General features: G+C 50.7%; 1 protein-coding gene across 10 annotated transcripts in view; it reads left to right on the top strand.

Annotated features, from left to right (window-relative positions):
- Positions 1 to 27250, top strand: part of DLG3 (discs large MAGUK scaffold protein 3) — a 65264-nt gene that overhangs the window by 29049 nt on the left and 8965 nt on the right. For 6 of the 10 annotated variants that reach the window (XR_013538766.1, XR_013538765.1, XM_078380729.1 and 3 more), the window contains 12 exons: positions 1862 to 1914; positions 2813 to 2863; positions 3284 to 3408; positions 4607 to 4776; positions 5875 to 6011; positions 6389 to 6533; positions 7166 to 7325; positions 10513 to 10669; positions 12206 to 12308; positions 24342 to 24456; positions 26020 to 26196; positions 26521 to 26596. Coding sequence is in view for 8 of the 10 variants with exons in the window: in XM_078380729.1 (XP_078236855.1) it covers positions 1862 to 1914; positions 2813 to 2863; positions 3284 to 3408; positions 4607 to 4776; positions 5875 to 6011; positions 6389 to 6533; positions 7166 to 7325; positions 10513 to 10669; positions 12206 to 12308; positions 24342 to 24456; positions 26020 to 26196; positions 26521 to 26596 (1469 nt within the window). In the remaining 2 variants the exon portion in view is untranslated. Of the gene's footprint in view, positions 1 to 1861; positions 1915 to 2812; positions 2864 to 3283; positions 3409 to 4606; positions 4777 to 5874; positions 6012 to 6388; positions 6534 to 7165; positions 7326 to 9077; positions 9216 to 10512; positions 10670 to 12205; positions 12309 to 13669; positions 13961 to 15106; positions 15546 to 24341; positions 24457 to 26019; positions 26197 to 26520; positions 26597 to 27250 lie in introns of those variants that run through there. The other 4 variants (XM_072981062.2, XM_072981063.2, XM_078380733.1 and 1 more) reach the window with 4 other exon arrangements.

Genomic DNA, 27250 nt, shown 5'->3' with positions numbered 1-27250 from the left:
GGTGCCGCTATCTTTTGCTGAGCAGGAGGGCTTGCGCCTTTTGGGGTGTGGCACCGAGAGAGTAAGAAGCCACCTCACCCAATCCATTACTGGTCGCCTTGAGACATGCCTTGTTTTCTAATTGGTGCTATTTTTAAACAAATATGGACCTTCATAGTGCTTTTAGAATTGATTGGTTGATTGATTGATTGATTGATCAAACGATCGATCCTTCCTTCCTTCCTTCCTTCCTTCCTTCCTTCCTTCCTTCCTTCCTTCCTTCCTTCCTTCCTTCCTTCCTTCCTTTCCTTTCTTTCTTCTTTCTTTCTTTCCTTTCTTTCTTTCTTTCTTTCTTTCCTTTCTTTCTTTTCTTTCTTTCTTTCTTTCTTTCTTTCTTTCTTTCTTTCTTTCTGTAGTTTTGCAAATGCATGCTGCTGCAGTTTTAATTTTCTGTGCTATGTTATTTTCTGGGTTGTATATTTTTTTGTGCTAGAGTTAAAATATTAAAAATAAAATGGGTGTCCGTGAGTGTAGCTCAGGAGCCGCATGCTAGTGTATCCACTCGCGTGTATCCACTCGCCTGTGACTTTAGCAGTGTGGCAGAGAGGCTTCTTTTTGACAGGTCTCTTAACCCTTGATGACTGAGTGCTGAGACTCTTGGTTTGGTTTGGTTTGGCTTGGCTTCACTCAGAGGAGCCATAAAGATTGCCTCGGGTTCTAGTTATGGTATATATGTTTAGTCTTTTAATAGTGCATTTTAATCACTGCAGTGTAAATTGTTTTTTCTGTATGATGTTTGGGGGGGGACCATCAGCAGGGAGCAGAAGAAGCTTTCAGAAATAAACAGCAAATCATTTCCCGGGGGGGGGGACCCAAAATACCTTCTTCTGGTCCAGGAACCACATTCCCACAAACTTTTGCTTCAAACCAGGGGTGGGGAATGGATGGCCCATTGGATCCTGTCACACTGCAACTCTCCTCTGCCTACCTGTCCTGGCCAACGGGGGGGGGGGGGCAGAATCTGGATGTCTACATAGTCTGCTTCCCTGCCGTGGTAGACATTGCTTAATAGCAGGCTCTATGCTTTGCATGTAAAAGGCCTTGGAGTCAGCCCTTGGCATCAAGCGTTGTTAGGATCCCAAGCTTGGAAAGGGCTAAGTCCTTAAAGTCAAGAGATGAGTCACCCTGGACTTGAAAGAGCAGTGGCCTGGCTCACGAGGAGGGTGCACACCTTCTGCATGACACCTACCAAGCAAGACGAGAAGCACCGTGACAGCTCCAAATCGTCCTGAGTGCACCTGTTGGCATCCGATTTTGGAAGCTGCGCAGAGCCAGGCCTAGTTAACGCTTGGATGAGGAACCCACCAGGCCATCCCAAAGATGTTCACGTAGGGCTGCTGGTGGTGGGGAAATCCTCTCTAAAAACACTGGAGAGCCACAGCTCCCAGCTAGACTTGGCACCACCGGACCAGGCGGACCAAGGGCCTGATTCAGGAGAAGGTTGTTTTAAGTTTGGAGGACTGAGGGGGCAAAGAGGGGAGAGTCCAGTCCCTGCTGTTTCTCCTTTCTTTCTTTCTTTTCTTTCTTTCTTTCTTTCTTTCTTTCTTTCTTTCTTTCTTTCTTTCTTTCTTTCTTTCTTTTCTTTCTTTCTTTCTTTAAAATTATCCCACTTTTCTCCTGAAAAGGACCCAAGCCGGCTCATGGGGTGTTGCGCAACAGAGGCATTCCCTTGGGGGGGGGATCTGCATCCTCAGCAGGGCGTCCAGGTTCTCGTGGCCTTGTGGCAAAAATGGGGAGCTGGGCGATGCAGTTGTGAGGTTGGGAGCGTCCAGGAACGGTGGCATGAAGAGTGATGTGTCTTTTTTCTATCTCTCTCTTTCAGCCAGCCCTTCACCCATTATTGTGAACACGGATGCCCTGGAGCCTCCCCTCTCTGTAAGTCGCCCCGGCCCTTCACTCCACCTCCCTCCCTCCCTCCCTCCCTCTTTTTCTTTCTTTCTTGGCCTCTCTTGGCTTTCCATAGGGTCCCACCCATGGTTTCCTTGCCCTAATGCTGACGGTACAGACCCTGTTGTGCTGGTCCCGCTTCATGGCTTGACCCAAATCAGGGAAGGGGTTTGGTGGTTTCCGGGTGGGTGGGTGCCTCCCTGGTCTATCTGTTTTAGTTTGGGAAGCTGGTCATAACCCACCGGGAATCGGAGGGATGCTTATGGATTGGCCAGATCCCCCCTGAGGTGAGGGCAATCTCTGACAGATGCCCCCCAGGGAAATTCCAGAGTGTTCAGCCTTTCCTTGGGGCATGGCAGGGCCATTGATTTGCTCTCTATCTGTGCCTTTTGCTGTGGTTTGATCCCCCCCGCCCCGAAGGGTCAAGGGCACTCGGCCGTGCTCCCTCCTTCATGCTGCTTTTTCTCTCCGACATGCCTTCGGCTTCTTGCACCCTCATCATCTCCCTAAAGCTCGAGGGTCCCCCTCCTTTTCTGCCTGTCCATCCTTCCTACCCCTTACCCTGCGATAGAGTAGGAAAAGGAAATTAGCCAGATGACCCCCCCCCCTTCTATGTTGCAGCCAGGTCTGATTCTGACCATGGCGTGGCACGAACATCAGGGATGTGTGTTTGTGAGTTGTGTGGAGGCAAAACGCGCCCTTCCCCCAATCCGCTCGGGGTCAATCCCAGTTCAGTTCGGATGCGGGGGGGGGGGGGCTAGAGTCACATGGCAGTGAAGGACCCGTCTGTTGCGAAACAGGATCCATTGGCCCGATCCTCCTTGCTCAGGATGTTCATTCAGAACATGCCGGTAGTTTGGTGGAACTTTTCTGTTTCCTTCCGCAGGTGAATGGAAGTGACGGGATGTTCAAATATGAAGAGATTGTCCTGGAAAGGGTGAGTGAGAGGTTGCGGGCTCTGCCAAGGAAACGGTGCCCAGGCTGGCACCAGCCATGACAACACAGACATTCTGAGTCAGTGGGCATGAGTGGGGGCTGAAAGGTGTGTGGGGGGGGGAGAAAATGCCAGGGGGTGTTTCTCAGCTCCCTGTCTTCTCCTTGCACTGCAGGGAAGCTGAGTGTGGCAGCTTGTGGTCTCCCACGTCCATCATGGGGGCTTCTCTTTCCAGTAGGAGGCTGGGAGAGATGGCTTTTCTGTGGCCAGAATCCACATTGTCAGTTCACGCAGACGGCTCCTTGGCTGGAGCCCACCTTCCGGTGCCCTTGGAGGAGAGGGTTGTTCTAATTAAGGCACCTTCTTCATCAAGGAAGCCTGCCTGGCCTTTTGTAAACATGCTCCCATCTCATCTCATTCCAGGGTAACTCTGGCCTCGGATTCAGCATTGCCGGGGGCATCGACAATCCACACATCCCTGATGACCCTGGCATCTTCATAACCAAGATCATCCCTGGGGGAGCCGCTGCCATGGACGGGCGACTGGGGTAAGGCCCTTACCAGTCCCTTTGTGTGTGTGTGTGTGTGTGTGTGTGTGTGTGTGTATTGGGGGGGGGGACTTGCAGAAAATTAGTCCGGGTCTTTCCTGACGTTGTCGCCCTCTCACACACTGGGCTAACCTGCCTAACTACCGGGTACTTCACGTCTGCTTCTCTGTATCATTGGTTCAATGAAAAACAGAGAATGGATCATTTAATAAAAAATCTCAATATATTATATTAGCTGGAAGAAAAAGGGCCTCAGTAATTTATAGCAGCAATTTTTTCAAGGTTTTGGTTTTTAAAAAAATATTTTTTTTTGGTCATCCTGGTATTTTTTGAGGGATTGTACTTTTTGAAAGTGGGGGGGGAATACATTGCAAATGGCTGACATTTGGAGACATTAACCAAAATCCTGTTGCTTAGTATAGTAAATTGCACTAGAGTAGACCCCATTGAATCAATGAGGATTTAGTAAAAACTCCTCCATTGATCCAAGTTGGCACTACTCTAATTGTAACTCATTTCAGCATCATAAAATGCAGTTAGAGTAGACCTGTTTGAATCAATGGAACCTACAGAGGAGTTGACTCACTACAGCTCCACTGATTCAATGGGCCTACTCTAGAGCAATTTACTGTGCTAAGCCACAGGATGTTGTCCATTGCTTGTTGATCAGGCAACCATGCTGTGGAGTGTTGTGCCTTGTGAGTCTAGTCCTGCGTGGATTTGATTGTGGGGGCATGAAATGTCCCCTCCGGTGCATAAGTGTCAAAGGACCCAACAAATGCAAAATAAAAGTGGGAAAAGATACGATGTAGGGAGAGGTATTGTGCCAACTGCCCGTCTTCAGAGAGCATGAAAGATGGGCAAATCTTGCTTTCTGCTGCTTCAGAGGGTGAGAGGCAAACCAGTGTATTCAAATTACAGTAAGGGTGATTCTGACTAAACATTAGGAAGAACGTCTCGATGGAAGAGTTGCTTCACAGTGGAATGGGCTACCTCAGCAGGTGGCAAAGTCTCCTGCACGGAGGGATTTAAACAGAGGTCGGGGAGCTCTGGATCAGAGAGGCCCGAGCTGTGGATTTCCTCCAGCCCTTGGGGTGGACAGGATGACCTTTAGAAACACCCTTCTAGCTCTCGGCTCCAGTGATTCCGTGGTTGTCAAGACATGTCCTCTGTCCCTTTTTGGCCTGTTGTGGCCCAGGGTGAACGACTGTGTGCTGAGGGTGAACGACGTCGACGTCTCAGAGGTGGTGCACAGCCAAGCGGTGGAGGCGCTGAAGGAAGCCGGGCCGGTGGTACGCCTCCTGGTGCGGCGGAGACAGCCCCCGCCAGAAACCATCATGGAGGTCAACCTCATGAAAGGGCCCAAAGGTGATGATGGGCTGGGGCATGGGCTGGGGGGGGTTGTTGTCTGGTGGTCTCCCAAGCGGCTGGCCTTGACCGGGGACACTGGCCTTCCCACGGATGGCTGGCCGCAGAGAGTGAATAAGAGTGGAGGGCCATGGATGGACGGAGCAGGGCCAGGAGGTCACCTCTAATAGGAGGACTGGAGGCAGGTGGACCGTGTCATGGTGAGACAATGTTCAAAGCGGCCCCACCCTGAGCATGCCCGGCCTTGTCTGACTTTGCAACCTCAGGGTAATCCTTGGGTGGCCATCCCTCCCCAGGGTTGGCTAGGGACCCCCCCCCCAGGGCGGTCAAGCAAAAGAGTCCAGGCCAGAAGGCTGGAGAGTCACTGTGGCTGCCGGTCAGTGTTGACCGCCCTGGACCAGATGGGCTGAGGGTCTGACCCAGGAGAAGAGGCCGCCCTGTGTTTTCTGCAGCCATGGCTTTCCTGAGGCTTTGAGAAAAGGGTGGAGAGGAAAACAGGAATGGTTGAGTCAAAAGTCAAGAGCGAGGCAGGTCAAGAACAGAACTGGAGGCGGCTCCGCAGTCAGGACTGGCATGGAGAGGAAATGGACCCTGAGGAGAGCCAGCTTTTCCTGGGGTGCACCAGAGTGCCAGAGGAGGAGAACATGCAACCGGGGAGGGGACAGCTGTGTACTAATCACCCTCTGCTCCTCGTCCTCATTCCCTCCAACCTCAAAAGATGCAACCTGTTCCTCTGGGTGTCTAGATGTCAGGGACCCAGAAACGCACGTCTGGTGACCTGCGATGTGTATTGGGTAGGTGGGCTGGGCTTCCAGAGGGGTGGCAGCTGAGTGAAGGATCTCATTTGGTTGCATGGCTTGGCAATGTGCCGTATTCAGGAGGAGGGACGGAGGGGATGGTTTTTCTTTTCTGCCGTGCCCTGCAAGATTTAACGGGTAGAACAGAAATTTGGGGATCTGGGATGAGCTGATGTGGGTGACGATGCAGAGAACGGACGCCCCAGTGACTCTTAAACTGGACGAGGAAGGAAGGAAGGAAGGTGTTGCTTTTCCAGGGCAGCTAATGTGCTTCTTCCTCACCCTGCTGCCTTGTCCCCAGGGCTGGGCTTCAGCATCGCTGGAGGGATCGGGAACCAGCACATCCCAGGAGACAACAGCATTTACATCACCAAGATCATTGAGGGCGGGGCAGCCCAGAAAGATGGGCGGCTGCAAATCGGTGACCGGCTGCTGGCGGTGAGCACGTGGCTTGTTTTGCTCTGCACCCTGGGCTGGGCCGTAGGGCGCGCCCTCGGCACTGGATGCACAAAGGATCCTTGCGATGCCCCCAGAGGTTTATAGACTGATGTGGCATTGGGGAGACTGGTGGGTCGTTGGCGTCTCATTAGGGGGGCGTGGACATGCTGCACCAGCCCTAAGCTTACAAAATAATCTTCATCATTTTTGGGGAGGGAGGGGGAGGTAGACAGTGCCTGCCTTGATCGTCCGGAGCGCAGCCTGTTCGGAGCCCAACCCCCCCCCCCCCAGCCGTTGCATCTAAGCAAGTCTGGGCTCCCCACCTCGCTCTGCCCCCTCCCTCTGGCCAGCTTCTTCTCTCTCTTTCCTGGCCTCAGGTGAACAACACCAACCTGCAGGATGTCCGGCACGAGGAGGCCGTGGCTGCTCTGAAGAACACCTCAGACATGGTGTACTTGAAAGTGGCCAAGCCGGGCAGCATCCACCTCAACGACATGTATGCACCCCCCGACTACGCCAGCAGTACGTGTCCGCCCACCTTCTGGCCCTGGCTCTGGGGGGGGGGGAGGGGATTGTTCCCAAGAGGAAGTGCCCCCAGCCTTTGCAAAAGGCCTAACTGGGCTGAATCAGCAGCAGCTGCTGGGGGGGGGCAGGGAAGCCAATTTGCAGGTTCCCCAAAGTAACTTTTCCAAGCTCTGGGAAAGACCAGATGCCCCAAAGAGCTCATGCCAGTCAGAGCACGGTGGGCACTGCCAGGCCCTATTCTAGTCTTGTGCCCTTCCACCCCCTGTGCCCTGAGGCTGCCGTGCCGCTCCTGAATGCGGAGCCTCTTGCAGGATGGGAGAGCCACCTCTCGGAAGGGGGGTTCAGGGCCAGGGGCTGCTCCTCCCGCAAAAGGGGCGATGCCCCTATGCCCTCCCTGACCGGCCCCTGGGGCCCCAGGGTCCATGTGGGGAGTCAGGAAGGCAGGCAGGGCTGCCCGTCCCACCACTGTTTGTGGCCTCATTGTCAAAGAGGGGAAGAGTCCTATGAAACGGGCCACTATGGAGAAGCGTCGGGTGTGGCGGGGTGGGCAGGGGAGCAGGGAGAGAGGCCAGGGCTGGCCCCACGGCTCCTGAGGCCCGCTTCACTGCCTCTCCTCTTTGACTCCGCAGCTTTCTCTGCCTTGGCTGACAACCACATAAGCCATAACCCCAGCCTGGGCTACTTGGGAGGCCTGGAGAGCAAGCCCGCCTATCCTGCGCCACCACAGGTCACACCTGCCCGCTACTCACCTGTGCCACGCCATATGATTGGGGATGAAGACTTCACCAGGTGAGCACAACGCCCAAAGCCTCCTCCACCACCACCCCTTCCCGCTGTCCAAAAGACTCGGAGGGTTGTTGTCGGAAGAACTGGAAACAGTGACCCTGAGGAGCCCCCCCCCCCAGGGAATAGCTTGGCTGCCAACGGGGCAAGGAGAGAGCTTTGCCCGAACCCTTCCCTCTCACCCAATGCTCCTTTCAGGCTTGACCCAGCCATGCCAGGCTTTTGGCAACAGAGGGTCTAAAGGGCTGTGGGGGGTGTTTGTGGAGGGCTCCAGGGCTACAGGAGAGGGCCGCCGGGTGGGGTGGAGGCCAAGAATCCTAGGGACGGCTCAGCATGCTCTGCAAGTTAAAAAGAGAAAGCCACATTCTGCACCAGAAAAGAGAGCTCTTTTGGGCACTTCACACCTGTCACACAAACCTACCTGATTTCTGGGAAGGAGCAGCTGCCAGCTGGATATTCCAGGGGACAAACCTTGGAAATGCGAGCAGGTTGCCTTCCTGCCTACAGATCTGCCCACCAGACTGTATGGCAGTGCCAGCCAGTGGCCACAGGAGGGCAACTTGGGACTTCCAGAGAGGGAGAGGACGGTAGAGGCGGCAGAATGCCTTTGAACCATGCACGTGCATATTCCCCCCCCGTCCCCCAGAAACATCTGATCTGAAAGAGGGGGCTTGCATGCTAGTTGGAATGGGAAGGCGTTGAAGACTCTGAGCCCAGAAATATGCATAGAGAGAGCAGTATTTGCTTTTTCTTGCTGAAGCAACAATTCTGACTATTTTTTGTTTGTTTACACCCTTTGTTGACCACTTTCCTGCCTGCCAGGCTCCCACAGCAACGTACAAAAGAGGACGTTATTAAAAGTAGATTGAAAGCTTCATTTAATGAGCGGCTTCAATACTTTCTTTGAAAGCAGATTCAAAACATTGTGCAAAAGCCAATTTTTAAAAGTCCCAGGGCATTTTGCAAAAGCAGGGTTTTGGCTGCCCTCCAGAGGTTTGGAGAGGGTGCAGCCAGCTTCACCGTCCTTGGTAGGGATTTCCACAGTCAGTCTGGCTTCTGTGCTCACCAGCTGAGATCCTCGGGAAGCCACAATATCCACACACACACACACACACACACACACACATGCCCCAAGAACTGCAGATCTGGATCAGGGAGTCCAGCCCCCGTCAACGATGCCCAGAGGGGGAATCAGACTCCAACTTCTTACTCCAGAGCCAATGTAGAGGCAAATGTCAGTCCCAGCGCATGTTCTGCTCAGGCTTGATAACCAGCTACGGAGAACAAGATGTTTCCTGCCTCCAAGCAGTCCTTAAGAAAAGCTGCTCTGACGTTTGCTCGGTGGGTAGGGGAATCGAGACCCCCACCAGTAGTACACAACTCAGTTGTTTGAGCCTGAGCGGCATGGACTGCATGCCAAATGACGAGAGGGGTCCCGTGCAGAGTCTCTGCCCCTTCAGACTGAGACTAGGTAACCCACCCACCCCAACCCATTCTCTGTGCATAGCCAGGGCTGGCCCTTCTGGATCTGGCTCCAGCTCCAGGGAAATTTCAGGAAAGCTTCAGGGGCAGCTTCCCAGATGCCTGTCCTCAACATAATTTCCATGGCATGATGGCTGCTGGGGAGGGAGCAGGAAAAACCTTCCTCCAGGCCTTGGTCAAGGCGTCTGGTTTATCTCAAAGAGGCCATGCATGGCTCCTGCAGCGGGGGGGGGGGGAGGGGGGAAAGGGGGAGGGCAGCCTGGATGCGGTGCAAGCTGTGCCGCCCAGTCTTCCAGCAAACGGCACCAGGGGAGACAGCAGCGCCATGATCACCGCCAACATCTCATCCTCCTTGTCGTACGGCAGGCCTTCCCCTCGACCACAGGTCGTTGCCAGGCACAGAAGAGGGATCAGGTATCATGTCTCTCCCTCCCAGTCCTGGCAGCAGGCTTCTTACTTAGTCTTGGGGAGCTGGGGTTGGGAAGGGCGGCTGTACCCTTTTGTTGGGTTGAGCTGGAATAAGTCTTGCCGCTGGAGGCCCTTCAGAGCACGAGGCAGCTTCCTTCCACAGATCTGCGGAGGAAAACCTTTTCTGTCCAGGGTTTCACATCAGAGCCCAGGGCACCAAGGGCTGCAGAAATGCCAAGTTTATTCTACCCTAAGAAGAAGGGCGTGAGTCGGCCGTGGGTGTGGGGGAGGGAAGAACTGAGTTGTGGACAAGCAGAGGTAGAACTCTGAAATAACGCCTTAGATTGTCTGGGCTAACTTTTTTTAAAGCTATTTTTTTCATTAGCAAAGAGCCCAGCCAGCTGATGCATTTCAGGAGCAAGGTTTTGTAAGTAATGCTTTTAATGTCTAAAGCGACTTCCAAAATGCCATTTTAAAAAGATGCACCCCCTTTGGTTTTTTTTTTCCACAAGCCAATCTATTTTAACAGGCACACATTACATCTGGCGTGTTATTTCCAAGCTTTTTGATAGGAGAACACCAAGCTCTGCCTTTGATGCAATGCAAACATCAGGGAGCGCGTGGTCATCTTTGATGTGTTTCCTGTGGACTCTTTTCATTTCAAGAACAGGGTGAGGGTTCAGAAGCAGGCGGAGCTTTAGAAAGAAGTGCTTTTCCAGACCTTTTCCAGTCTGTCAAGGGGGTGCCGGCGTGTAGGTGTGCTCCTCAGAAACCAAGAAGCCACCCTATTCCTCTCCACGCATGCCATTACCGAATCTTCCCTTTTAACATGCCATCTTCCGTGCTCCTTCCTGTGATCTGCACAGTATATGTGCTAGTGTGCGTGCGCACACACACTGATTTATCTAGGATGCAGAGTTCACACGTTTTCTTGGTGCAGAAATGGCCTTCTCTTGGAAAGCCTTTCGTGGGTTTACGCAGTGCCGCTACATGAACAAGTCACACTGGCAGCAGATGCATAGCAAGACTCTCCGGTCCTGCCAGAGGGTCTGAACTTGGTCTCCTGGGTTGTCAGCGTGTTCCTCTGAGTGGCAGGAGCCTCCTCTTGCTTCTAGCAGTTCTGGATTCAGTTCCCATGCTGTGAAGTTGCATCACCCCCATCACGGAAATGCCAGGCACCTCGTTTCTTCTAAGAGGGCAGAGGCGGGCAGGCTCAGATATTCCCCGAGAAAGGGGAATGCTGCAGAGGCGTCCTATCGGTGCCTGGGTTGTGCCACTCATGGGCCTCCTCTCTCCTTTCCAGGGAGCCCCGGAAAATCACCTTGCACAAAGGGTCCACCGGCCTGGGCTTCAACATCGTGGGCGGTGAGGATGGTGAAGGCATCTTTGTCTCCTTCATCCTGGCCGGGGGCCCTGCCGACCTGAGCGGGGAGCTGCGGCGGGGCGACCGCATCCTTTCGGTAAGCGGAAAGAGGCCCTTTCTCGGTGGGGCCGTGGTAAGGCTGCCTTCTTCGTGGGTGGGAGGGTTAGGGGGAGCCTTTGATCGTGCTCTGCTTAGCAGCATGGCGGCCGAAAAGCCCGAGGGCATCGTAGGGTGTGGCCCAGGCGAAAATTGCCCAGGTTGGAAGCTTACTTTTAAAAATTTATTCCAAGGGAGAAAGGTGGTGTTGTTTGTCTGCTGTAACAACGACAACAAAGACCCAGGAAATTTTAAAGACTAACAGGCTTTCTTTGGCATAAACGTTTAGATAATCAGGAAAAATTTATTCAGTGTTAGAGCAGTACGACAATGGAACCTGTGACCTCAGGGGGAGGTGGTGAGCACTCCCAACGCTGGAGGCATTCAAGAGAAAATTGGACCACCCTCTGTCCGATCTGCTTTGACTGGGATTCCTGCCTTGAGCAGCGGGTTGGACTCGATGGCCTTTAGAGGCCCCTTCCCACTCTATGATCCTATGGCTGCAGCCCGTTTAATCATGCTTTTCCAAGTAATTTGTTCCCGTTTCTATAGTACTTAAGGAAGGCTGATTGTTATTCATTACAATGTTGAAAGACATTACTCATGCATGGCACTGCTGGTTGTTGTTTTTGTTATCACTATTTCCTTTTCTTAAAAAATCAAAAGGCTTAAAGATTTATGAGAGAAAAGCATGAAACATTAAAAGTTTCCTGGGAAACTGCCCATTATATTAATGCTTAAAGGGAACTAGAAAATTCATTCTTTGTGTCTGTAAAGTAGCAGAGCCCATGGTTAAATTCCCTTTGAAATGTAACCCCCTTGCACCTTTGTAACTACGAAAGGGTAATTCCGTTGAGGGAGATCTCTTGCGCTGTGTCCTTTCCAAGCCATGCATGGTTGCAGCTGAGCTATCTGGATCCCGACTGGGCTGCAAGTCAGTGGGTGGGAGCATTTTCTGTCTTCCCCTCGTCTCACCCATCTCCTGGATTCAGAGAGATTTTGCCCCAGGCTCTAAGGTGTTAACCCGCTTTGCCTACACTGAGTAGCAGCTTGCCAGACCGGTCTGGGTTAGCCTAGCTTGTACTGGAGGAAGCTTGCTTCTTCTCCTCCTCATCAGAAGGGGAGACAAGCAGCCTCTTGAGCGCCAATGGATCCGGCCCGGGTGGCTCAGAAGCACAGCGCTCCTCGCCCCTTAAGGGCACTGATGCCGCAGGCAGGCTGGGCTCCCCACCTCCAGGAAGAGGGGGCTGCCTCCGGTCAGGTGGGGGATTTTGCTTTCCGATACGCGTTGGCATTGAGGACTTTGGAAGCTGGCGCCAGGTGCTCCGGTCTTGGAGGGTGGGGAGTGGGTGGGTTAGGGAGGGGGCTTGCCACCGGGCGGGAGGTGGGCATCAGAAACACTGGCAATGGGCTACGCGAGGCTGCGGAGAGGAATGGCAGGCTAGAAAAATGTCAGCTTTTGTCAGCAGGGGAGAAGCGGGTGGCTCCGGCTTTCCTTTTCCAGGCGAGCTGACAGGGGTGGGGTTTATTTGCCCAGGTGAATGGCGTCAACCTCCGCAACGCGACACACGAGCAGGCGGCGGCAGCATTGAAGAGGGCTGGCCAGACGGTCACCATCGTTGCCCAGTACAGGCCAGAAGGTAAGAAATGCACCTGAGCGAGGCCGTTCTTTCTTTCTGCCCGAGTTTGAGTTTGCAGGTGAGGGGGGGGGGGTGAACCCTCATTCCTTCTCAAGAACTTGGAGGCTTCCTCTTGTCACGGTCTGCTCCCCCCCCCACCTGGTCAGGCATCCTGCGGTGGCCTGGAATCCACCCTTGTCCTTCCTCCTTGGCAAGAGGCTTGGAAAGTGTTTGTCAAAAAAGAGAGATGGAGAGCGATCACATGGGGGCCCTCCCCCCCCCAAAAAAAGTGGTGCCGAGATCCTTCAAGGAGTGGGCTGTGGACTCGTCCTGGCTTTTCAGTCACAGAAAACTTACTTTGGTTTGGAGTGAGTCTGTTTTTTGGTCAGTTGGTGGGGGTGGAGGACCCCTTCTTGAACCCCCCAGCCAGGGAGGTGATTCTGACCGTAGCAAACCAAAAAAAAGAGGAAGTTTTCCGGACTTTGCCACAGGGTTAATTTCCTTTGTACCTAATCTATTATTAGGGTGTTTTGCCTGATGGTTTGCTTTTCCGCCTGGTGGCCGGCTGCCCTCCGATTGCAAGGTTTTCAGAGTGGGTTTTTATGTAATTTGCTTATCAGTCTTGTTATGCGCTGCCTTAAGTGCCTCATCCCAGAAATAAATGTTTTTGTGGGTGCAGCCGTCCACTGCCTACCTAGGGGAGAGTAAAGCGGATCATCTTGAAACTTTTAATAATTAACTTTATTATTGGAGCACTTGTTCCTTATACAGTAAGAGCTAAGCGCCTTGTTTAGGAAGGCCCCCTTGGTCACATCGGAATGGCTGGGAGCTCTCAGAATTTCCCAGCTGGCCCATCTGCTGAGTGGTGGATTCTGGGACTTGTTGTTCAGAAAAGTAATTTTTCCCAGCTCTGGCCCTTGGACAGCCACGGGGAAGGAAGCAGCGGAAGGCAAGCTTTCCATGGGGCTGCCCCTGCATGCTGGAGAAATATGCACCTGCTGATTCGTGTCTACCCTTTAGCCGTGCTTCACGTAACGCGTGAATGCTTTAACTCGCGTCCATGCGGCGCGGTATGGAGGGGGGAAAGGTGTGACTCTAGCAAATAAGGGGCGTTCGGGATGGTTGTTAGGCGGGAGTTTAAGGTGGGGGTGGTCTTATTGGTTGCTACGCGCAGAGGCCATGTGGCAATTGGAGGAAGAATCTTGATTGATGGGAAGCCTCCAGAGGGGGCGGAGCCAAGGGGGGCCGAAAAGGACGGGGCTCTTAGAGGTAAACGGAGAGCGAAGGACCGGAGGAGGGAGGGAGGGAGGGAGGGAGGCAGGTAAGAGGCGGGCGGCGATTGGATCAGGGGGTCGTCCGGGTGGGGGGGGCGGGGCATTATCTGAGGGATGCGAATCCGGGAAGGCGGGTCTTCGCTGAGAGTCGGCCGCCGTTGACTGGAGGGAGGTGAGACGTGGGGAGGAGGGCCCTGCTCGAGGAGTGAGCTTGCGATTGGAGGAAGGGGAGAGGCCCGGGCGCGATTGGGCAGAGCCGTCCGCGAGGGGGAGGGGCTTGGCCGTTCCCGCCCGGGCAAGCGGCTTGGCTTTGTGTGGCGAGAGGCCGGGCGAGGGGGCGGGGCGGGGCCGGGCGGGAGGAGCGGCCGCCGTTGATCCGGGCGGGGGGCGCCGCGGCAGGTGAGGCGAGGGGAGGGGGGAGGGGAAGAAAGGGGTCAGGCCCCTCCCTCACGGGAAGCGCGCCACCGGGGCTGAGGGGACGGCGTGTGTCCCCCCCCCGGCGCCCGCTTCCTCCTCGGGGGGGGGGCGCGACCCTCAGGGAGGCTGGAGGGCCCCGGCCCAACCGTCCCCTCAGGGAACCGGGCAGGGGGAGAAGCCGGGGGGGTCCCTGGGCGGTGAGGCCTCCGCTCCTCCTCCCCCTCCCGGCTTGTCTGGTCTCCGTGGGAGGCGGCGGCGGCGGCGGCGGCGGCTTCTTGGGGGCGGGAATGGCCTTCGAGAAGCGAGCCAGGCCCGGGCACCGTTGAAGGCCGGGAGGGGGGGGGGAAGTGTGTGTGCGGGGGGGGCCGAGCCGGTGCTCCTTCTCTCCTGGCAGGCAGGTTTCATCGCCGGCTCTCGGGGGGGGGGGGGAGGTCAGTGGGGTGGAAAGGAAGCGCCTCTGGGCCGTCCCTTCTTCCTCAGGGTCCGGAGGTGGCCATTGCCTCTGTCTGTCTGTCTGTCTGTCTGTCTGTCTGTCTGTGGTTTGTGCTCTCCTTTCCCTCAGTGTTGCCCTTTCACAACCGCCCTGCCAGGTAGGGCCAAAGGGAAAAGCAGCCAAACCGCACAGAAGCTGGGGCGGGCGGGTGGAGTTAGGACTCGAACCCAGAGCACCCCAGGTTGGGCAGCTGTGTCACTCCTGGATGCTTGTGGGGCAGGGAGGTTTGCCTCCAGGGGTGGTCAGGAGGCCACAAAAGAGCATCTCTGGGAGGGTTGTTGGGCCAGAGGTCCGGAGAGTCGCCCCCAGACTCCCCCAGCCAGCCTTGGACCAAAGAAAGAGTGGCTGGCAGGCCAAAGGGCGGCTTCCAAGCCTTCGCCTCCTGATGGCCGGGAGGGGGGGGGCTGCAAAAGCACTTCCACCTCCTGCCCGCTCAGAAGTGACCCCCAAAGCCAGCGAGTCGGAAGTTTGCAAGGAAGGCCAGGCCTCCTCCATCCCATGGCAGGCTCTTGGCCGGAGAAGACAGGAGGGCCAGGACGCGCGCAGCCTGTACGTGAAGGTGGATGGGCCGAAGCAGGCCAGGCTCTGTGGCTGGGATAGTCCCTGTCATAGAGGTTGCTGGGGGGGGGGGGGGGGCGGCTTGGGGCCAGGTTGCAAGCACTTTGGCCTGGCCTGCTCGGGATGCCTTTGCTACTACACCATCTGCAGGCTTTGCTTCCTGAAAAGGTGGGCTGGGGACGCAAGGGTCGTTTGGCTGGAAAAGGCAAGGACTAGTTGGCGCTAGGGGCAGGCGAGCCTGCCTTGCTGGCTGTCTCTGTTTAATCCGAGCCTCGGTGAGGGCGTAGAGTCTTCGAGGAGTACTGAGCACCTGTGGGTTAGTTAGCTGCAGTGCAGTTTGTGGAGAGGAACCCTGCCAGAGTAGGCTGAAATGAGGTAGTGGTTGGTGGAGCGGAGCTTCCTCCTTGCCTAGGAGGACGCCGGTGACAGGATGGAAGCTGAACGTATAGATGATGGTTGGTTTTGGTGGGAAAAAACTCTTACTCTCAACGCTGCTAATACAACAACATTTTTAAGGTACTGGATTTTGCTTTTTGAAAATTATATTCAGGGTCTTAAGTAGAATGTACACCAAAAACGCTATGTAATATGCACTTTATGTGCTTTATCACAGGAACCTTCTTTGTCTCACTGTTTTGTGTGTGTGTGTCCATCCCCGTGGAAAGACTTTATATATTATGGTGCCTTGTTGCTGCCTTTTCTGAAACCTCTTCCATTCTTCCCCACTTTTCCTGAGAGAGAGAGAGAGAGAGAGAGAGAGAGAGAGAGAAAATGTGGAAGACATTCTGCAGGAGCAACAAGGCTGTCTAGAAAGGGAGCTTTAAAACTGAGCAGGAAAGGGCCTTCAGTCAAAGCTCACTGCAGTTGTAGAGTGCCCAGCATGTGTTGCCTGTCAGTGCAGAAAGGGAAGTTGGTTTATACTCCTGTATTTCAGGTTCTGTTTGCAAGGTGAGATTTAGTAAAGCAGGCTGAGCTTCAGATGTGGGTTGGGCTCTTGTGTTCAATAGAACTGAAGATTTGACAGCTAGTTAGGCATCCTTCAGTCTCGAAAGACTATGGTAACGTGCTCTGTATGGAGGACTTGGAACAGCATCTAGTGTGGCTGAGAAGGCCAATTCGAGAGTGACCATCCCTTCCACACTGAAGACAGATACAATCTGTACCCTGTCTAGCTCCCTGATTTTGCTGCTTTCGTTGACTGCCTCTTTTCCTCGGCCTGCTGGGCAAGAGTCTCTTCAAATTGGGAGAGGCCGTGATGCAGTGCCTGCCTCCAGGCTGAATGCTCAGATGTCAGGGTTTCCCATCTGTTGAGGTCCATTCCTAAGGCCTTCAGATCTCACTTGCAGATGTCCTTGTATCGCAGCTGTGGTCTCCCTCTGGGGCGCTTTCCCTGCACTAATTCTCCATACAGGAGATCCTTTGGAATCCGACCATCAGCCAGCAGCTGCTTGCTAAATATCACAAAGGCCCTGGTCTGCACAGTGCCTGATCTTCCTGAACCATATGTAAGTGACAGCTCCATTAGTTCCAAGGCTCAATATGGAAAGGAACTTTGTTGTTTATACAGGAAAGGAACAGGACCTTCTGAGGAGAGCCAGCAGTGTCTGAAGAGCCCCAGACTTAAACTCTATGCCATAAGTGAGTTCCAGGTTGAAAGAATGCAGTCTAAAGAAAAAGTATATAAGGATCCCTGAGGCAAGACTGCAATTATGAAATAATTCATTAGGCCAGATAGGCTTTGTGGCTAAAGACTGCCTAGAAGTTAAATCAGAGTTTTAAGAGATGACAGTTAGACGGTAGCTTTAAGACAGGGCTCAATTGTCTGCTTCCTGCTGTGACAGGGCAGTTTAGAGAGTTAACATCTGGAAGTACCGAACTTAGAAAGACTAGCAAAATTGGCAGTCAAAACAACATTATTATTGGCAATAGGGCAGAAAATATTCTAAGAGAATTATAGAAGCCTCTTTTACAAGATAGCATTCTTCAAGTGCAGTCTCATTTCGTGCAAAGTGACTGAGCATAAAGGGTAGCCAGTGGATGGATAAAGGTGCAGACCAAATACACTGGGCAATTTACATTTATTTGTTTGTTTGTTTGTTTATTTATTTATTTATTTGATTTATATCCCGTCCATCTGGTCTGGTCGACCACTCTGGGCGGCTTCCAATAAGGTGTGTACGAAATTTAAGGCTAACCCTAATTTAGCACTGCATGCATCTGTGGGATTCCACTGGGATTCGCCTGCCTCTTCTTACATCATCAGGAAGAAACCTTAATCGCACTTTTGCTTTAAGATATGCTTTCTGTTCAAATCCAAGAGTTTCAGTTTGAAACAAATATTAGTTTCAAAATAAATATAATAATTGAGGGATTGATACTGATTTGTTTAATGATTGACTTAATTAAATCACAGTTTCTGTTTACATGGGAGATGGCAGTTTTTGGGCCTGGCACTTGGCTCAGGCATATTCCTGTTTGTGCATGCAAAGCTAAATCCTGGCTTAGTGTTCTGCATGAACTGGGATGTCAAAACAATGAAAATACTGACTGGCTTGTAAGCTGTTAAATACTTAATTTGCTTTTCTTTGGAGAATGCTGCCTTGCTGGCCAAAATTGTGTTGCTTAGTATAGTAAATTACACTAGAGTAGTCCTGTTGAATCAATGACAATGTAGTGAGTCAACATCTCTGTACATTCCCTTGACTAAAGAGCCTGCTCTAACTCAGACTTACTGCGCTAAAGTAAGTTGCAGTTAAAGTAGGCATATTTGAACCCATGGAATGTATGGAGGAATTGATTCATGGAATCCCCATTGATTCAGTGGACCCAAATTTAGTGTCATTTACTATGTTAAGCAACAGGATATTGTCCACTGTAAAGGAAGGTAATAATTACTGTGTAAAGAAAAGCAATCTGGAGTCTGTACGGTGACCATATGAATAGCACAGTTTGGTACAGAAAGTGCATATTGAGATCTCTTCGGGACTTTCTACCCTGCTAGTTAAATTTTCATATTCGAAGTAAACATACATTTTGAGGTGGATCGTTCTTATGATTTCAAAAACATAGAAGACGGGCAAAGTATACATCTCTGTAACATGGCAGGGCTTCCAGGACCTTGGGATTACACCAGCTGCCACACAGGGTAACATTTTAAATAAATAAATAATGGCTTTGTACATTGGATTTGGAGAAGTTACTGGACATGAACCGTTGTGATGGTGAACATTCCCTGTCTTGCTGGATCTTATACATTATGCTTTAAATACCGTGGGCTAGTATTGCTCGGTCCTGTAATCTTACTGAGACATGCAGATATTTCAGGCAGAAGCTTCATTTGTTCTCTAAATGCTGCCGTATAATCTAGCGTGAGTCTCGTTAATTAACAGTTCTGCTTTGGAGAAGGCCATTAGTGTATAGTGTATATTGAGTCATGCTGTCAGTTTCATGCATTGCCATTGAAACGGCATACCTGTGGTAAGAGATTCTTGTTCTTTTGGCCTATTTTTGTGGCTCTGCTGCTGTGTGCAGCCTCCAGCTGAAATGCTTAGAAGCTGCAGGAAGGATGAAGGGGTTAATTCTTCTCGTCAGAACCCACTAAGTGAACTGCTGTGGTTAGTGTGGGATGCCGGATTCTTGCCTAGTGTGAAACATTTATGTGCTGGTGACAATTGCAGCTTGGTGCTCGACCTAATGACTAGAGCTTTGCAGCCAAGTAGAGGTTAATATGGCAACGGCTTCCCTTACTGGCTGCATTTACCATAGAAACAAATCCTGTAGGAGAAGGGGAGGGCTGGGCTTGCAGCAAACATTTAGCCATGTGGGATTGTATTGAAAGCCACGAGAATTAGGCTCATTGTACCCGCGTAGGGGTGGAGATGTAGATAATACTCCCCTAGATTCCAAGCCCACAGTTATCTGAGTTGGGGGCCCTGAGGGTTTAAAGACTTAGGAAAGGCTTAGGAACAAGCAGCTATCTCTTGGCTCAGTGGGCTCCAGGTTCTTCAGCTCGTTTTGAACATTTGGAGGAAAAAAAGTAGGTTTTAGCCTAAGAAAAGAGCTTGGAAGTAAGGCACTGCAAGTAATGGTATCCCTTGTCAGCCATATTTGTCATCATGTTTGCTCCTTAACGGCTTGTTTTAGCTACATCCAGCTAAACATAGGCCCGATAAAAATAATCAAGTTGTTAATGCTTGCCCTGTTTCCTGAGTCCTGCTGCCACAGGATCCTAGGAAACTCTCTGGGCAGATACTACTGTGCTTTGTCCCACCGCCTGGAAGCCAAGTCTAAGTGAGTTGCAGAGCCTGAAGACCGAATGAGCCTTCAGCTTCCTTTTAGCATTCCAGGTAGAAGGGAGCAGCTTGGGGACTCCTGCTGAGGCATAAAGGGGGCGTCTTTTAAGTTGCTGCCACTGAAGAGGACCCGCCTGGGATTGTCAGTGTGTATTAGGGGCCTCAGACCTTCTCTTGGCTTCTGGTTTCTTCTTGAGGTCTGGTGGTCAGAGATCTGTCCAGTGTATGTCACTTGCAGGGTTAGTGCTTGAACCAGAGTTTCTAACGGTGACCTCTTAGTTTTCTGAGAATTGTCTAGAAACTGTGGTGCTGCCATGAGAGATATATGAAAAGTGCACATGGTTAATGTGAATCCTGCTTCTTTCTCCCACCCTTTTCTTGGATGTTCTGTTTCTGCTCAGTAGAGTGAAGTAATTCTGTCGACAGAAAATACCCAGGGGTAGAACACAGAGGGTCATCTTCTCTTGGGAGTGCGAATGGGGCGCCTAGGCGGCAGCGGGGCGTGCTTGCAGCCTTGTGTTTCAAGGTGTCCTGAGCTCACTTCCATTGTACAGTATTGGGGGAACGGTGGCAGTCTGTGTCTGAAGTAACGTAGCTCTTATGAGAGAAATCAAGCTGGGACAAAACCCATGCCTTCCCTTTAGTGTGCCGCTATTACAGTTTGTGCTTGGTGACAGAAAAGTCCAGTATAGCCACCATTGTTCTCTTAAATTCCGTCAGAGAGCTTTCGAAACCTGCACGGTCAGCAGGGAGCTAATGAGGATAAACACAACTAACGATCCAGGAACACGCTGACCTGAACATAAGCCTAGTAATGATATTTCCAAGCTCTGAGCCTTTCCGTAGAACCCTCTGCAGTGTTAGCCAAGTTTCTTTTTTTGTTGTTGTTTTCACCTGTGACTCTTTTCTGTGCCTTATTAAAAAATATGTTGTGGTAAATATGTTATTTCAGAAAATGTCAGGACAGAAGGAAGTACTATTTCTTTGCACTATATAAACCCGTCTTTCTAGCGACTATCTCAGGCTTCGAAAGCCAAAAGCATTTAATAGCAAAGAGAAAAATTAGGAAAAGCCAGTGTTTTAACACAGCATCATATATGGTAGGAACTGATATTTATCAATAAATGCTTAATGTGTCCAAGCTTTGAATAAACAGTAAATATTTGGCAGTGCTAGACTGTTTTTGCAACGTTGTTTCTTCAGCCACTGGAAGAAAAGCAAGTGCAATGAAATGAATAATGTGAGATGCAGGGGAAGAGTGAAACCCAAAATCCGAGCAGAGGGAAAGTCTGTCCTGGAAACGCTGATGAGTTTGGAGTCCTTGTTCTGATGATGCACCAGAACTATTTGCTAACACTCTGGCATTCCCGGAACGAAAGAAAAGCATGTTGTAAAGGACGGCTCTGTCCTGCTGTTAAAGATGAGTTTGGAAGAGGTTATTTGGCCAGTGAGCCAGTCCCAGAAGAAGTCTCTCCGTTGGCAGTGGGTCAGAAAGTGTTGCTATGCTTGTCTGCTAAGCTTTTATTTGAAAACCGCTCTCCCCCTCCCCCCATTCATTTATATTCAAATTATTACATTTGCATATTTGCACAAGTTTGATGAGAGTTTGTTTCCCATTATTTTTATTTTGTGCCCTGTTCTCTTGATCCTTATCTCATTTCCCAGACACCTAGAAGCCATTGCAAGGATTTTGGTGATGGTTGTGGTATGATCTGTCAGTTTATCCCTTCCTGCTTCCCAGGATGATCCTAATTGATTTCTGTTGCTTCTTGCTTTTACCCAGTCTTCTCCTTTGATCTACGGACTCATGTCCATGTACTTACTGGGTTTGTCTAGCAATGCTGTTGATGTGCAGGTTTTAAGTAAAGCGTGACCTCTTTGGTCTTGTTGCTTCTTTCTATCCCTTCTTTACACCTGCTTTACATATTGACCACAACACTGCTGGGATTCTTCTCTGGAATAAAGGAAGACACATAAGTCATGGCAGCAAATTGTGGCTAATAAATGAGGAGCCAGTGTGCCAGACACTTGACCAGGCAAGTGACTGGCACCTTGTTAGTTAATTAACTGCCCTTTGCTATTGTGACTAACATAATTCCATTCTGGAGTAAAATCCTGAAAGAGTTCTGGTCACTAATTTTTAGAGTACACATTGCATGCCTACAAGGACTATATTGGTTTGAAGAGGTAATGAGAACTGCCAGCCTGTTCAGTTTTTTGCCTGTTGCTTGACTACAGTCAGAGATATTCCAGGAATGTCACTGTATTATTTAGATGTGAAATAATTAATTTTGAGTGTTTCATGCAAGTGGTCTTAAGAAGTCTGTGCCTTGAGAGATACTGGAATGAAGTAAATGTATATGCTACAGTAAACCAGTTTGTTTGTGTCATAGGACTCGAGTGTGTTACTAAATTGACTTTTATTCAGTAACGAAAATGTAATGGAATGTGGTTTGCATAGTTGTTATTAGATAATAATGGGAATATTAGTCAGTGTTTTAGCTTTGGTATACTTGTTATTCAAGAGGGAAAGCAAGCAGAAAATGTCATCAGAAGGTCAGGGTTGTATCTGAGGGCAGTTGTTGGTGTTAGATGTGTTAGAAGAATCAGAATGAGGCAGTGAATAAAAGAGAGGCTATGATACACAACATCCTGAATTTTCTTATTTAATTCAGCTTCTGCAGTTCTTTGGTAGTGTGATGTATCTTGCAAATATTGCATCCGTCATTTGGCTTGCAAATAAAGCTTTTAAGGGCCATATAACTGTGCACCTAATTTATGAATTCAGAACATTTTAACCAGTACTTCAAGACTTCCAAATCATCATATGATGGTTAAATAATAAGATATTTCATGCACTCAGGTTTCTATTGTAAGAGGCATGATACATTAAGAAGGAGAAAGGGGAAAAGCGAACTTGGGCACGGGTTGTATGTTACAAAATTCTTAAGTGTTCTTTCAGGCAGAGTGAAACAAAGCAAGCCCTCTTGAGCTGCTTCTGCTCTGATTGATGCATAGGCCAGGTGGGTCTTCTGGTTGTCATGGCAGTGTTCTTGGTGAAAGGTCTGGTCTTGCAGTGTACTTTGTTAGGTGCATTTAGCTGATACTCTTTGGGAACCAGGAAGGTTTGTATAAATGCCTCTCTCTGTAATCCAGGTATTCCATTCTTTAAAATCTAGTGCCCACTGAATCTTAGGGAGCCGGCAGCCCTGTGCACTGTGCTGCTCTGTTGTTTGGAAAGGTCGTCCTTCCCAGTAAGAGTAGAAGCTCTTGGTTGCCATAGGCATGACAGAGTGTATTGTGCTGCAGAACATGTACAGCTCTGGGGGAGTGGATGTCTGCTAAGGTATGCTTGTCCCATCTTTTTTTGGTCACACCATCTTGCTAAGCAAACCATTGTAAATGTGTAACCGTTTTATAGCTTATTCATGGTCAGTTATGGTAAGCAGATAGCACCTGCAGTGTGTTGTGTGCCTGTTGAACATAATGATGCTGGAAAAAAGGAGGTGCGTTGCTTGAATTGAATGGGCAGAACCAAAGGCTGCTTCCTTATGCATAATATGTCACTGTGGTCTGCCCTTTGGCACAGACGGATCAAAAATGGCAAGGCACTTTATACATAAATGCCCATATTATATTAGCATCATGAGTGCACGTTCTGACAGTGTACAGAACAAGAACTGAAAATAGACCAGGAGCCTTTTGGATTGTAGTTAAGTTTCCTCCTGTTTTCAGCAGTGGCTGGAGAGCCAGTTGCTTCTGGAAAGCTTTTGGCTCAGGAAAGAAATGCTTGTTGCTGGCACCAGGCCAGAAAACCCTCTGGAATGGCCGACCGGTGCTTGTACCTTGATCAGTGTCTTGTTGCATCTTTACCTGCACCTCTAATTTTTCAGTAATTTTTGTTGTTGTTAAAAAATAGTCTGGATCCTATGTGGCCATATGTATCTCCCCATATCTCCCTCCTTCCCTGGAGGTTGTCCCTCTCCCTGATGTCCTTCTGCTGGCTGGTGAAAATTAAGGGGTTGAACTCGATGGCCCAATTGGCCCCTTCCAACTCAATTATTCCACGCGTCTGTGATTGTCCTTTGATCTGTGAATGCCATGGAAGGATGGAAGATTTTAGTAAGGATGTGACACATTTTGATATCATATTTTAAATTTATTTTAATATCATGTATTTTAAATTTGTGATATTTTAATGCATAATTACATTTTTATATTAATATCCTGATTCATTATGATTTTAAATATACACACTCTTTAGCTGTTGTGCGCCACTTTGAGTCCCTTTACTGGGAGAAAGGTGGGATGCAAAATAAAATGATGATGTTGTAAGAATATGGTGGCATTCCCACACTGTGTCCCACATCCACCATTAGACACCCACTGCCCTTGAGCCTGGAGGCCCCATTTAACTAGCCGAGCTCACAGGAACTATGGATGGGTGTCTTCTCTGCCCTTTCCTACTTTTCTGAAAGCTCTTTAATCTCCAGCCATCAGCACATTCCGAGGCTGCAGCAAAGTTATCTTATTGTTGGTGACTTGAGTTCTAGCACTGTGAGAGGATGAGAAAGGGCTGTCCACTCTCTTCCTGTATATCCCTTGTAATGTTATAAATCATTGTTGTGTTCCATCTTAGTTGTCCCATGAACAGAAAGCCCACAATTCCTCAGCTGTTCCTTATCAGCCGTGTTACATCCCCTGCATCCTTTCCGACTCTGCAGTGTTGTTTTTGAGATAGAGCACCCATTCTCTCCATGCAGCGTGCTAAATGCAGCTGAACAGCAGTTCTGTTGGAATCCATTGCTCAGGTCATTCGCTGTTCTTTTTGAGGGTTATAAGGTATGCAGCCCACAGTCCCAATACGCCATTGCCGCTGACAGTTAACAGCAAGCCGCAGATAAGGTCTGCTTCTTTGGTCCTTCTGTATGAAATATTTATAATCCATGGTGTTTAACTGAACGAGGGAATAGGCAGAGCAATACTTTACATTGTCAATTCTCTCCTGTATTTCCTTCAGAGTATAGCCGTTTTGAGTCTAAGATCCATGACCTCAGAGAACAGATGATGAACAGCAGCATGAGTTCAGGATCTGGCTCACTTCGAACAAGTGAAAAGCGGTCTCTCTATGTACGGTAAGAAAACTGCTCTTCTAGCTGAATCATCTTTAAAGTTTGGCTGTGTGGGGGGGTTCCAGTGGACGCCCTGTAGGTTTGTCATCCTGTTTCCCCAGGAAGGGTTATCTTGTGGTGCAACCTTGTGGAAAACGCTTAGCGTTGCCCTGACTAAGGCCACACTGGCTTGGATAGCCTGTGCACCCTTAACTTTGTCTCCGGTAGCTGAAAGCAGCTGAGTAGTGCCCTTACTCTACAGGGGGGGGTCTCCTTGAAAGGAAGCTCCTTGTTTTGGGTGCTGTCCTTCTAGGCCAAGGGACTAAATGCTGCCCTGGGAGCCTCCCTTTGCCAGGGTGATGCATTGTTCATGTTACTAAAGGTGGTGCGCTGATGTCCTGTGGGGAACCAAGGCAGTTAGGTGGGCCGTGCCTTGTGGGTGCAAAGCCCTTTCAGTTGAAAACATTGGCCGGCAGCACAGATTTGCTCCAGATCATACTCTGTGTGAAGGTAGTATTCCGTGGAGTGCCTGCTGCCTCTTTTCTGCCTGCAAGGAGGATGAGCTCTTAGTCGGATTAGAGATTAGAGTTTGCTAATTGGGTAGAGCAATTAGGTACAAGATGAGCCTGCAGCAGCTGGGCTGCTTCTTCATCATCTTTTCCTGCCCCTACTTACCACTGTCCTAGGCCCCACAGATAAGCCGGCTGCTCCTGGGTCCACAGGATGAGTGCCATGAGCCAGGAGATCCATTGTCCCAGGAAGACCTCTCAGGCGTAAGCAGCTGGCACGAGCACAAGGCTTTCCGTCACTGAGCCTTGCTAGAACCTTGTGCAGCATGGCACCCTTAAAGCATTCTAGTCCTGGTGTGCTGTTCCCGAGCCCCCCCCCCCCCTTTTTGTGCCTGAGGACTGTTCTGGCCGTCTTTTGGAGCTCACCGGCCCCATAGGTGGTCCCTTCGATTCACCTGCTTTGCCTTTAGAAAAGGCTGGCTGTGCAGCCAGAGCTGCTCCCTGCTGAGTGCTAAGCTGTCTTGTGTAACAGACTCTCAGTTGCTCTTGCGGTTGAGGTGGCGCTTGGTGAAGTCCCTTTGTGCTTTGGGACAGCAGACCCAGCCCTTCCAGGTGGGGTAGTTTCGAGCACAATTTAAAGTGAAACTGACGGAATAGTCTGTCATACCGCAGGTAGGGATAATTACTAGGCTGGTTGTAATAGGTTACAAAGCATGATCTGGCCTTGACCGAGGTGCTGTTTGAAGCAGGAAGCAAAATCTCAGCTTGACACGGACACTCCTTTTGGGAGGGCGCGCCACAGATTTTGCCAGGAGACAGCTATGCACAAAGGCCTGGCTTTCCGGAAAGGGAGCTGAAAGCCACCCCTCTTGTGGCCAGGAGAGGAATTTATGAGGCCTGGGTAGGGCTGTGGCTTGGCAGACCAAGGGCATCTCCTACATCTGTTTGGCTGGCAGATTTCAGGTGAAATCCTGGAGAGCCAGTTGCCACCTGCCAGCGCTGAGCTGGAAGGTCCAGTGATCTCTCTCTTGGCCCAAGGCCTCTTCCTGTGCTTCTAACGTGCTTCACTCCTGTTCAGGGCCCTCTTTGACTATGACCGAACTCGGGACAGCTGCTTGCCCAGTCAAGGACTCAGTTTTTCTTACGGGGACATCTTGCACGTTATCAATGCTTCAGATGATGAGTGGTGGCAGGCAAGACTGGTGACGCCTCATGGAGAGAGTGAGCAGATTGGAGTCATCCCAAGCAAGAAGAGGTGAGGGCTGGAATGGCAGTACTTCTTGCTTTGTTTTGGCTCTTCTCTGGTTTCCCTCGAGGAGAGTGCTGTCCTTCCTGCCTTGCTGGGGAGGGCAGGCACTGTGCTCCCACGGGGTACGTGCCTCTGTGTGGTTGTGCCCCATCTAATGCAGCACCACAGAGGCTGGAGAAAGAATGGGCTCATCCCCCATTTCTGTGCCATCAGCTCCTGAACCAAGCGAAGAGCAAAAAACCCGTGTGAGAGAAAAGCGGAAGGGTGAGGGACAAGGATCCGCATGGCACCCAAATCCCGTTTGAACATGAGAGTTTCTTTCTTTCTCAGGGTGGAAAAGAAGGAGAGGGCACGATTAAAAACTGTGAAGTTCCACGCCCGAACTGGGATGATAGAATCCAACCGAGTAAGTGCTGGTTTGGAGGGGAAGGGAAGCAACGGAAGGAGTACTAAAAAGCTTTGCCTTCTAAAACGGTTTCTAGTCTCTGCTTAGAGAATGTTTTCCCCCCTGTTTCTTTGTGATTATGATTTTGTTATACCTTGCTTGGTGGGCCCTGATGTGCAGAAATGCGATATATAAATGCTTTTAAACAATATTTTTAAATAAATACAAGAGTTGGGCGACCAATAGAGACGACAGAGGTTAAACCCTGTTCCTTTCAAGAGGGTGCCCTGCTTTGTTAGATGGGAGTTGATGGGCTGGGCCTCGGTCAGTGATGGCGAACCTAGGGCGCGTGGACCTCTCTGCAGGCATGTGAGCCATATGTCGCCGGATCGCTACCCCCAGCGGCCAAACCTGAGGAGGTGGCTGCCGTCATGGTGCTAGTGCCCCGACAGGGGGCAGGCCAGGATCCGGAGCAGCTGGCGCTGGCGGGGGTTGGGCCCGATGGGAGGCAGATCCGGAGTGGGGTCCGGAGGCACCTCCATGCCCGGGATTCCCTCTTCTGCTGCCACTTCTGCTGGGTTGTTTCCTCCCCCCCCCCCCCCCAGTTTGGGGGCACTTGGGCTCAAAAAGGTTAGCCATCACGGGCCTAGATTTTGTAGAGGGAGCACACCTCAG

The sequence above is a fragment of the Pogona vitticeps genome, chromosome 11 (genome assembly GCF_051106095.1).
Source record: "Pogona vitticeps strain Pit_001003342236 chromosome 11, PviZW2.1, whole genome shotgun sequence".
NCBI classification, from domain to species: domain Eukaryota; kingdom Metazoa; phylum Chordata; class Lepidosauria; order Squamata; family Agamidae; genus Pogona; species Pogona vitticeps.
This window is presented reverse-complemented; position numbering and strand designations above follow the sequence as displayed.